Here is a 12,582-nt window from a genome sequence, read left to right as displayed (position 1 = left end):
TTGGTCCCTGGTTGACAACTGGTTGGCCACTGCGTGAACAGAGTGCTGGACTAGATGGACCTTCAGTCTGATCTAGCATGGCTCTTCTTATGTATTTATGTACTTAATTATATTAGTGGAAATTCAGCTCTTGATTCTATCTGCATTCTTCCAATTTTAATGTTTCCTTTTCCTTTACCATACCCATATAAAACTTTGCCACTGTGAGCTTGATAATTTTGCAGAATTTGTCCATCAAGAATGGTTACACGCTATGTGCAGCATTTTTACATTAGATTGCTGTTTCAGGATAAGCTGTATAAAATAAAGCAGAAAGAAGCAAAAAACAGGCAAGACTTAAAAAGTAGCAAAACCTCAAGGTTCTTAAGTATTACAGTCTAATGGGCCAATCATCTCAAATGGCACATCTCTTATAAGATGTTTTCGACCCTTTCAAATTTGCCTACTATTGACTTGCTCCTGCTGTGCTATAAATATGTTATGTAGTGGGGCAGAGCTGTTGATACCGGTACCATTCTTTCATGCATGCACACATTAACTCTGCTAGGAAATCTCCATTCAAAAGGGGGAAAAGCTGGTCATTTTCAAATGAAGCATTGAACTGGAGGAGGAAGGGGCAGAGGGGTTGGAGGAAGGAAGGAGGCAGCAGTAGCACATGTTGATGCCAGGTAGAGTTCTGCAGCCAGATGAGGAGCAGCCAGATTTTTCATCTCTCTTGCCAGATGACTCTGTAGCCCTTTTGAACAAACCATGACGAAGCCACCCTGCTGGGTTTGGGCATCATAATGAGCCACTCTGAAAACATGCTGTCAACTAGGTTTGCATGTCACAATAAGCCACAGTGGCTTACCATGGTGTCCAAACATGGTGGGGATGATGTAACGAGTTATTTCTTCCCAACAAGCCATCCTGAGAACCCATGGCATCTAGAATGATTGTTGAAGATAACTTGTTCTCAAGGTGGCTTCTCGTGATATCTGAACCTGGCACCATAGCTTGTGCCAAGTGGCTACATAGCCACTTGGCAAGATCAGCAAAAAAACACCTGTACCACTCTTCGCAGTCTTGCCAGTGCTATCTCCAGCCTACCTCACTGGTGACTGTCCCTCCACCAATGCCCAAACAGCACTTTGGAAGGACCGTCATTCATTTGCCGCCGCCTCCTCCTCCTTCTTCTTCGCCTCAAAATTGCACAAATGAGGGCATAATTTTATTTTACTACTTTTGTCAGTCTTTCACAAGTGTGCAAGAGTGCAGATTCAGCTGTCCAATATAGTCTTGCCTTGTCAATTTCCTTGTATGTTTCAGCTGTCAAAAGGAGCACCAAAATGGAGTATTATTATTAGGTAACATAGTAGGAAATTGACAAGATGTACGCACAGCTACGAAGGACCAGGGGAGAAATAATAGTAAGGGAAAGGAAGGACCCACTAGAGATTTTTCTTCGGTTCTGTAATTATTTTATTTAGAAGCACAAACAATAGCTTTAATAGGGTAATCCTTGCATATTTGTTCAGTAGAACTTACCTCCAGGTAAGTTGCCTTGGATGGTAGCCTTAGTGTTGAATAATTCAGAATTAAAGTCTTGGATTTAAAATAAACACACATCTTTTAACAATGACTTACTTCCCTGACAGGATAAATAAAAGATTAAAATATATTAACTATTTAAATGTTACCTAACCTAACTTGAATACTGTTTGAGGAGACAGTTGGCATATAAATTTAATAAATAAATAACTGATCAATAGTAAATGTCCTTGTATATCCCAAAGAGAGCAGCAATAGCTCTGTTATAGTTTGGGCAGTGTAAAAACAGATTAACACTTGCCTAACATTCAGAATTCCACTATCAGCACAAGGAAACAAGCAGCTGTTTTGTGGTTATTTCTGTGGTTTGTGTATAAAATGATAGACAAGTAAAACTTTAATTATTCCATTTAAAGATAGCTGCTAGGTGTTTTTTTTTCCTGTAGTTCCTTCCCTGTCACTAGAATTATCTGTTCTGATGCAATTATTAAACAGATTCCTCAGTGCTTTTCACATGAGCAGAATGTCCTGGCAATTCTTGCCTAATAGACTTTCCCCCCCCCATTTATGGTTGACTGTGCAGTATCTAATCGGACTCCAGCTCAAACACCGGTTGCAACAGGAATGGGCATGCTGCCATTCTTTCCAAATCAGCATGTGGTTGGGCAAACAATGCCAAGGCAAAATATCACACAGGACAAGCTGGCATCTTCAGTAGCATTGACAGAAGGCACTGGCTCAGGGTCACAAGCTTATCTGCAGAGCTTATCAAATATCACTGCTGGAGGCCTACGGGCAGGACATCTCAAGCCACAGAGCCAGCCAAAGACCACTGACTCAAGCTTGGGGGTAAGAAAACTGGATCTAGCTTTTGTGCCTATTTATTTTCATTTATTTAAAACATTTCTTAGCTGCCTTTCAGGGCAGAAGCCCTCCCAAGGCGGCTTACAACCATAAAGCAGTATAAACACTAAAAGCAATAAAAGCATAAACGGTGTAACATCAGATAAAACAAAAAAAGCTAACAGTATTGTACTACTGCAACTCTGTTCATTATTGTTGCTGAAGACAGTGGGAAATAACTTTGTGCAATATTTTCATTAGTTCATCTTAATTACAAAAGGCATCTAAATGTGGTTCTGTTATTCTGAATAACAACATAATAACTGCCTTTTATTAACATGTCTAAATATAACCAAATGTACTAGCTGAAAGGTTATATTTGTAATTATTCAATATGTTTTATTCAGATTTCTCATGATGTAAACATGTATTATATTTTGTAAAAAAAAAATTGAAACAGTGTCTAGGGACCAGTGCAGATGTAATTAAAGAGGCTCTTTAAACCAAAATTAAGAGATCCATAGTAGGCCATGGGACCATGCATGCTCTCCCCTCATTGCAGTAAATTCTGCATTAACCATAGTTAAACATTACACTGCAGTTAATATGAAATGTAGTTTCTTAAGCAAGATTTAACACTTGAAGAGCTTTAATTTTGCCAGGGATATTACCGCTGAATTGGCCTGAAGAGACCAGAGAATTTATTTCAGGGTAAAAATAAATCCAGGCTACGCATTTTAAATCAGAACTTATTTGCATTTACATTATTTGCATGTGTATGGTTTCATAATAGATACTTCTGTTATTATAGAACATTTGATTCTGCTTGTGTATTGGTTTTCAAGAAATATTTCCTGAGAAAAGAGAAAGAGGCACATAATTCTCATCAATTAGGGCTTAAGAGGAAACATGGGAAAATTTAGATTTGGTTTTAATTGTTAGGTTTGTTTCTAACAGCTTCACTATGCCCATTCTCTCTCCCTAACACTCACATTTTCACCTCACACAAACACACACTCTTTCTCACAATCAACCCTAACGGTTGATTACTATTGTTACAGAGCTGCAATATTTCCGACCCGAGGACACTCAGCACAATCCTACACACATATAGTCAGAAATCCCATGGATCTCTTGCTGGCAGCGCAGAGAGTCACGAGGGAGGCAGAGGTTTAGCATTTTCTGTCCATGGACAGAAGAAAAATCATTCCATCTCATTGCCAGCAATGGGAAACATGTAGACATGGTCTTGAACATGTCTACATGTTTTCTTGGGACAGGGCATGGTTGAGAGCTGAGAGGCTGTTTGATCCAGCAGATCCTCTGCTTCAGTCTCCCCACCCACCTCCACATCCTTGCTATACCTGTTTATCCCCCTACCCAAGGTTGGAGTTCTGACCTTGGGACCTGGAGCCATCACATAGGTTTCCACGGTGGTTGGGAGGGGATTGGAGGGAGTTGCATTGGAGATCCACAGTAAGATCTCCTCCTCTGTGGTTGGAGCTCTGTCTCCAGCCTCAAAGGGGAAGATCCACACTTTCCTATTAGACCACCTCCCAGGGGCCATAAGATTACTTTCTTACTTGGAAAAGTGAAAAATCTCCTAATGGGATATTTAATTTCAATATCTACTTGATTTTTTTCTGATGTAATTTGACCTCCTGGAGATGTGTCAACCTTTTATTTTATTAACTTCAATTCCAGTTGTAGAATGAAAACAGGTTTGTTTGTTTTTAACAGAGCTCTTCAAATAATCAGACCTCTCTGTTGGGAGATCCCCCCAAAGAAATTCATCTTAGTACAAATCCCTACTTGAACTTGGCAAGTGTGCTGCCTTCTATGTGTCTTTCAGGTAAGCAGGGACTTTTTTCTAGATGGGAGTGTGGGAAATAATGCTAGTGCCCACAGTGTTTGGTATTAATATAACTTCAAACTTGCCTTTTTTAAAAATAGCGTTGTACCTCATATTTTGTCCTACTAGTAGCTGATACTTCTTAGTATTAATTTTATGCTATCTTTGTAGATTATATGGATCATGAGACTGGGCTCTGTTGTCCTAATCTAACTTCATATAGTCAAACTGGCTAATCCAGTCTTTTAGACGAGCTTTGTGTCTCATGTATGTTGTATTGCACATTAGGTGAGACTTGGCAATCAATCCCACCTAATTCCAGTGACTCTTAGGGAAATGCTGGTTACGAAAGCCAAACAATAACAGCCAAATTTTCTTTGTAAAAGCAGCAATAGCCTTCCCTGTTTTGGATCAGGCCCACTGGGAGACAGAAGATCCATCCCCTTCCAACCATGCCTCAGCCATAATCCAGATGGTTTCCCTGGAGCTATTAGCTGCAGATGATGAAACATGCGGTGATAATTTAAACCTACTAGTTTTTCCTTCCACAGCAAGTAGCTGCTCCTAGTGTATGAAAAAAATGAGATCTTGATTGGGGCTGTAGCACAGAAGGGTAGGGTTAGACATCTCCTGATGCACACACATACCATGGCCCCACTCCAAATTAGGACCCCTTTCAGTTGCTTTTTGAAAAAGAAAAGAAAATTACATTGAAGTTTTGTATTAGGTACTCTCTGAGGACAGAATTGCACGTTAGGAGAAAAACATGGGATTTCCAACACTGACCTTATCGGGGCCTCTGAGGGCAGTGTTGGCTAATATGTTGTCCAAACATACCCGTAGTGAGAATGTGGGGTCCTGGTGGCTGGTGGGGGGTGGGGAGGCATTTATGGTGAGAATTGGCAGTCATAGCTCTTAACCTTTTCTTCTTTCACTGATTGTCCCATTTTAACCCATTTCCCCCTAGCTTTGCTCCAAGGCCAGAAATAAACCTGACAGAGAGAAAAAAAACAGCCTTGAGAAGGCATTAGAAAGGGAGAATCTGCAGGTGCAGGAAGGGTTAAACCCTCCATATCAACTTATTATCCTCTCCAAATGCCCCTGCCTGTGGATTTGTATTGTCTTGAGAACACATTTGCTGAAGTAACATATTTCCATCCCAATTGCTCTTTGTACTTGTGATGTCAAAGAAGTTACTGTTGCTATCTACAATCTGTCCTTCACACTACTAGATGCTAATAGGACTGTTAGTCTAGTAATATCGTTAAGAAAATGACTGACCATTCATTTTAATAGTGGATGTTCTTGGAGTAGGTGCTTCTTGATGATACAGCAGTATTTATAGAAGTCAAAATACTGGTGAAAGGTCAGAGAAGATAGAGCAGACATTATGATAGCATAACCTGTCTCTTGGAAAGTGTTCGAAAACGCTTAATTTTATTCCAAACAAGGCCTTCAGGCCTGGATTCTTACATTCATTACACTTTAAGGAGCAGGCCAATTGTTTGACAGCAAAAAAATCCCATCCCGTAGTGCTGGCAGCATTTCCTGAGAATGGTATCTTGCTTCAACCAGTGTGCTAGTATCCTACTCTGGCCTGTCATCATTCCTTCCTTTTCTAGCCTAGGTTTCTTCTTTTGTGCTATAAGCCCTGTGGAGTGATGGCATTTACACTTTTTTTTTTTTGCACCATTCTGGTTTCATATCTACATATTCTTTTCAATTTTATCTGACATGTTGGAACAATACTTTTTTTTTCCTTTGAGCAGCAATTGCAAGTAAAACCAGTAATACTAAGCAGCAGCCTGGACTTTCCAATAATTTGCTCGACACTGCAGTTGCTCAGGGAACCACGCCGCAACAATCAGTAGAAAACTATTTTAACTATTCACCACAGTATGGGGATTACACACAGGTATGTGACACTCATATGGTATCATTGCAGCTGGTGGCTGCGCCTCCTTTAAATCAGAAGGGTTTTTTTTTTATTATAAAAGTGTTGAATTCTAGGCAAGTTATTGTTTAGGACATGGATATGCAACCTGCCCCGCCCCAGATTTTTTGGATTATTACTCCCATAATCCCTGACCTTTGATAATGCTCGCAGGAGTTGTAGTCTAAAGCATCTGGTTATCCTCAGTTTAGGAAAACTATAAATTACCATGCATTAAAAGCATTATGGAGTGAGTCAGGTTTCTAGCTTGTAGGTGGTTGGGTTTTTGTTTTTTTACAACATTAGGGTTGGGATAGGTTTTGCCATACGAGTACAAATTGAAGTCCCTGACTCTGCAGGAAACTAATCAAACTGTGCAAGTATTTAAGAAAGCAATAAAGCTGAAGAAATAGTTTAAGAGAAAGTTAAGGAAAATGTGTACAATAAAGTGCCTCTTATCTGAATCCCCCTATATTCTAGATAAGTTTTATATTTATCTATCTGCATTTATTGCCTGGTTGTGTAGAGTGTGCATTTATCATCTAATTGTGGAAAATTGTTGAGAGCAGGTTTCTGTAGAGGGAGAAACAAATTGACCCAATTTGTATTGTCTACCATAAAACTTAGACAATCCTGCGATTTATATTTTATTTATTTATTTATTTATCACATTTCTATACCGCCCAATAGCCGGAGCTCTCTGGGCGGTTCACAAAAATTAAAAACATTCAAAGTATAAAACAACAGTATAAAACCATAATATAAAATACAATATAAAAGCTCAACCAGATCAAAACAGCAGCAATGCAAAATTACAAATTTAAAACACCAAGTTAAAAATTATTTATAGACTGTTAAAATGCTGGGAGAATAAAAAGGTCTTCACCTGGTGTCTAAAAGCATATAATGTAGGTGCCAAGCGAACCTCCCTAGGGAGCTCATTACATCTTACAGGAATACAAATTGTACCATTTAATACTGAAGCACAGAGTGGCAATGATCCTGTTGTGGTCCTGCTGCTAGTACTCACAATCATGTACAAAGTGTTTCCTGCAGATTTAGTTTTACGGAGGGGTGGGGGTTGGTCGGTCGGATTGTCTGGTATGTAGACTGAGGATGACAATAGCTACCTGGGGTACAATGCTGTGCATATTTATGGAGAAAAACATCCTACAACTCCCAGCTTTCTCCAGCTGGTATTGCTGGCTAGGAAATGCTGGGAGTTGTAGGATGTTTTTCTCCATAAATATGCATAGGATTGCACCCTAAGTTTTCTTTCAGCAAAGATGGAGACTTTTACTTTTGAGAAAAATAGATCAAACATGTTTTCTGTATGTATCAAAAAACATAAATCTAGGTGGATTCAATAACTAGTTAATCTTCCACGAATTAGAATACTTGGCACACAATTATATCAGTTTCTTTCTAAAATAAAGTATTTGTTTAATACATGGTGAAGAGCCACAGAGAACTACTTCTGCTGTAGATGTGTAAGATGCAGTTTGTTCTCTCTCTACCAAAGCATATTTCTGGGAAGAGGGTGTTATACAAAATCTGACGCACAGACATACACTTCTAATCATAAAAAAGCATTTGGGCAATGCTAAAAAAATATGTAGAATGTTGTAGTCTCTATTCAAGAAAATATGTACATTATAAGTCTGTTGGAAATTGTTCAATTAAAGTTAATTGTGCAGGGAATAAATTAGATGACTTATTTATGGGCAGTAAATATATATACCATAGGTGGACAACTTGTGACCTGCATATGTCCCCTGGTCCTTTTGCAGTCCTAGCCACCCCCAAATTGTTGCTGCTGAAGTGACACAAGAAAAACAAGCACATTTTTGTATTAAAATAAGGCACAAGAAAGCATGTGCCATATTTTAATGCAAAATCACATTCCCTATGTGTCAGGGAAGTATAATTTTGCATTAAAATGAGGCACACATTCCCTTTATGCCATGTTTTAAAGCAAAAAATGTGCCTGTTACCTTGCTGCTGAATTGCTGGCAAAGTCTGGTGGAGATTTGATGGTAGAAATTTCAGCAACAGTGGGTATTGGGAGCTAGAACTACCTCCCCCCCCCCCAAATCTACTGAAGTTGTTCACCCCTAATATCCTCTCTCTCTTTCACTCACTATCACTATAATCAAAGTATTGCTGATTGCTTTACTCCAGAAAATGAGATAGAATAAGCAAAAGAGTGCTAGAATTTGGTCTGGAGTGGTGAGAGTGATGAGACCATACACATATTCTTGTTTTCCAAAGCTTATGCTCTCGTTAACATAATAATCATGATGTAAAATCATGGAAGTGAAAATTGCTTTGCCTTTGACAGGATTCAATCCAGCAGTGGTATCAACAGTATGCTCAGGCATACCATACCATTCAAGCTAGAGTAGGAGAAATAGAAAATGATGGCACAGAGGTAAGTTATTTATTTATTATTTCTTCAGTGTACTAATATATAAGGCAGACCTTTGAAATACAAGAAAACAAACGTATTACTTAGCAGTTCCCGAATTTCTATAAATAAACATCTTTCAGCATCTCAAGGATATATATGCACTGTGAAGAACTCAAACACTGAGGGTGTGCAGTAACTTTCTGTAAACTTTTGCCTGTTCTCCTTATAAGTAATAATGACAGACTAGTCCAGTAATATAAACCATAGACACCTAAAATTTCTTTTTAGCAAAATTTTGTGCATAGATAATTTGTAAATAAAAATTATTAAAGTATCCATAGGGTAAGCATTTGTCAGTTGTAAAATCTTTTCTTTAAAAGCTGGGTACAGGCCTGTTTATCTTCATCCTCTATATGTATAATCGTTGTAAGGACAGATTTCACAAGAAAGTATTTGTAGGGTATGAATTCCACTGCCTTTCCAACACTTAATTCTAAGCCTGTTCAGAGACTTAATGTTAGCTAGGAGTATCTATTAACAGCCAGCACCAATTCCTGGTATTGATAACTCAAACTAGACACACTTGGGGGTTTATAGAGCCACTGGCTGGTGAGGGGGTAGAATGTTGAACTAGTCCTTAGAAGGCTGGAATTCAGATCCACTGTTGATGTTGGGCCAATCACTATATCTGAGCCCAACCTACTTTGCAGGGTTGTTGTAAGGATAAAATGGGAAGAAAAGAACCATGTTTGCCACTATGAGTTCCTTGGAAGAAGGGAAGGATATAATTGAGATAAAACAAATGTGTGCTCCAACTTAACCTTTTATCTGGCACTCCTGAAAAGAGCATGTGTCACAGGAAGAGCTGACTTAAGGCCTGAGCTACCTCCGTCTTTATCAGGCTAAGTTCTACTTGGCTCGTCCGGCTGTAAGCAATCTAGGCAGGAGTCTTTCATTGTGCTGAAAATTAAGCCTTAATTTCACTGGCAGAATGTATTTAATTTAAAACATTTTGGTCGTAAAAACAGAAGAAAAATAACAAAAAGGATTATTTTTAACTGGAATAATTATTTTTAACTGTTATTTGGATTACCACGTCTCCAAGTTTGTATTTACCACATTTCTGGGTCAGATGTCCAATTAAAACAGTGTTGCTTTTAAACAATATCCACCTACTGTCTCTGCCACCCCTTAAACAAAATACCTGAAGAGATTCCTGGAGAATCTTTGCTTTTAGGGTTCTTTACCCTAAAATACTATGTTCTTAATAGATACTTTCATCTTAAGATATTAAGAGAAGAGTGTCAATAAATGTTATGAGCATTCCTTTCTCTTAGCAATGTTGCCCCAATGTTTTTGCTTAGTTTCAATGGCTGGCAGCCTGCTAACACATGCCTTGTCATATCTCTCCATGTTGTTTGCATGTAGGAATCTGATGGTGGAGTTTATGGTGACTATAGTACCTATTTACAGGTCATGCCTTCATATTATGCTACAGCCCAAGGATCCTTCCATCCAGGCATTGTGCCAGTTACACCTCAAAACCCACTGAAGGTAAGAGGAAAGAGTATACACACTTATTTCTGATGCATCCTAGGAATCACAGTATACATTATGGATGGCCAGCCTTTCAACATTAGGGCCCATGTTCCTTGATCATGATATAAATGAGGAATTTGGGCAGGTGCATTTCTTCAAACCTTTGTGTCATGACAAGATGGAATAAAGTATAAAACAATTGCTGAAATTCCTTCATTTGTATTATATGAAACGCATAGGAGCCCACACTTTGAAAGATTGAATGCACTCCCTTTTCCTAGTTGAGAACTGCAGGCTGCTAGATGGATATCTTGTGCTGCCACCAAGTGTTCAGGAAATGAATAATGTTGTTGATGGATTTCTTGGGAGTTGTTACGCAAGCTGTTGGTAGTGGAAAGATTTCAACTGCTGCTAGGTTTATTCTAATTTTTACTACGTTTTATACTGTAGTTTTATATTTTACATTTTTGTAATATATTTTATCACTTTAATTGTTGTGGTTGTTAAGGTTTTTGGCTATTAGGTGGTATAGAAATGTAATTAAGTAAGTAAGTAACCCAAGCTTATACAATCATTGCATCCACCATGAGCCTCCTGCAGATGGAAATCTCCTTCTGGTAATAGAGCTTTTCCAGTAACTAAATGGGGGAGGAAGAGGTCATCTTTGCTGAATTTATGAAGTTGTGCTCCAGAGATGGTGCTGGGGCTGCAGAGGGAAAGAAAAGTTGGAAAAATTGCCTACCCCCCATCCCAACATCAGCTGAACTCTACTCAGGGCACTCCTTTGAATGGAATAAAACTCGTGATCCAAACTGTTTGCACATAGATGTTTATGGTGCTGTAAAAACACTTAAGAAAAGAAATCAACACTTTTAAAGAACTGCACAATTGTCATACTTCACTTTTATAATCCGTAGATGACACCAATAAGAAACGAAAAGCGGGGTTCTTCATACCTCATCACCACTCCAGAAGATGGCCCAGTGGAATATGTTGGCCAACACACTCAGAGCTCAGGTGTACATTATGCAGAATTGTATCTTAAAAGAAAACGTGTCTATTAGGATCATGCTTGAAGTCAAAGCCACTTAATTCTATTCTTGTCATCCATATCTTTCACTTTTAATATGTATTGTAGATATTCAAAGAACAATTCCATATAGGAAATTAGTTTTTCTAAGTAAACTTATGTGTAACAAGTGTGGGGGAAGGCTACTAATGTAATCACTGTTATCCTCCAGGCTAGTTTCTATGGGTTAGATGACAATTAAGTTCCTTAAAATGGCATCTTTGCAAGTTGAGAATTTATCTGAAAGCAATAAAATAATGGGGAGTGAAAATGTTCTTGCTATCTTGCTGAAGAAGTTGCAATATTAGTCTTAAGAAAACAATTATGCTGGTGTGCTTTTCTTTTAACCTCTTTGAGGATTTAGATTCTTTGCTGTTTAATCCTTTCTCCTGATGTTTGACAATAGTAATATTCCATGATTGATTTTAATGGGGGTTGCATGCTGGATTAAAGCCCAGACAGTCTGTTAGGCTGAGTACAAGCATTACAATTCAGCCTAGTTAAAATTAGCCAAATCATCTTTGGATTAAAAAAAATAAAGAAGCAGACATAGGTCTTAATGTAGTCATATTTCTTACCAATACAATTGTGGTATTATCCATAGCCTTCTCCTAGAGCAGTACCACTTGTAGTTTGATGTTTCTGAAGCCCAATTAAAAAGCATAAGCTCCCACAATGGTGGTAATAAAATGCTTGATCATTTATCCAAAAAAAAAAAAAAAAATCTGCAGAGTCAGGTGTTGCTGAGGAAGGTTATGGAGAAATACACATTATGGCCCCATGCAAGAGACAGCTGATTGTACTTAAGCCTGGTTGAAATCCAATGGAATTTAAATTTAGCCATGAGAACTAACTTGTTTGAGTGATTTCAATGGGGCTTAATCGTGATTAAATTTCTGGATTAGGAGGCAGGTCTGAAGAATTAGACCTACAAGTAATGGCTGCCTTTGAGACTTATAAGAGGTTCCTTCTTTACTGTGTTTATTAAGTAATCTTATTCCCATTGAATTTCTTTCTGAACAAACAGCTTCTTGATAAATAAACTGACAAGCTACTCCATGTGTTTTATACTTTTATGGCTATTTTGAATTCCTGAAGCTGTCTTGCCAATGTAGGAAGGGACCAGTCATGAAGCCGAGAAGGGAAGATGAGAGGCAATGTGTATTGAATATTAGTGACAGCCCCCTCACACCCAGCGGAGTTGTTTGTGCTAGCTTGAGTACCTTTGATACCAAAAATAGTCTTATGATCCCTTTAGAGACTAACATAGCTGCCCCTCCAGTAAGTTTTGAGATCAGCCTCTAAGACACACCCTGTTTGTATAGTTCTTTGCTCAACATGCCATGCAGTTCCTGAGATGATTTAACAAGTAAGCAATTCCTTTTTTAAGCATGGGTATAGCAAAG

The 12,582-nt window shown here is 38.4% G+C and overlaps 1 protein-coding gene across 2 annotated transcripts in view; it reads left to right on the top strand.

Moving 5' to 3' along the window:
* Positions 1-12,233, top strand: part of RAVER2 (ribonucleoprotein, PTB binding 2) — a 47,066-nt gene extending 34,833 nt beyond the window's left edge. For both annotated transcript variants that reach the window (XM_063137881.1, XM_063137872.1), the window contains exons 9-14: positions 2,114-2,379; positions 4,114-4,225; positions 5,995-6,140; positions 8,500-8,589; positions 9,997-10,122; positions 11,025-12,233. In XM_063137881.1, coding sequence (XP_062993951.1) covers positions 2,114-2,379; positions 4,114-4,225; positions 5,995-6,140; positions 8,500-8,589; positions 9,997-10,122; positions 11,025-11,171 — 887 coding nt within the window. In that variant the 3' untranslated portion in view covers positions 11,172-12,233. The remainder of the gene's footprint in view (positions 1-2,113; positions 2,380-4,113; positions 4,226-5,994; positions 6,141-8,499; positions 8,590-9,996; positions 10,123-11,024) is intronic.
* Positions 12,234-12,582: the final 349 nt, after the last annotated feature.

The sequence above is a fragment of the Elgaria multicarinata genome, chromosome 1 (genome assembly GCF_023053635.1).
Source record: "Elgaria multicarinata webbii isolate HBS135686 ecotype San Diego chromosome 1, rElgMul1.1.pri, whole genome shotgun sequence".
Taxonomy (NCBI): domain Eukaryota; kingdom Metazoa; phylum Chordata; class Lepidosauria; order Squamata; family Anguidae; genus Elgaria; species Elgaria multicarinata.
The sequence above is the reverse complement of the archived record's forward strand: the minus strand, read 5'-3'. Positions and strand labels throughout refer to the sequence as shown.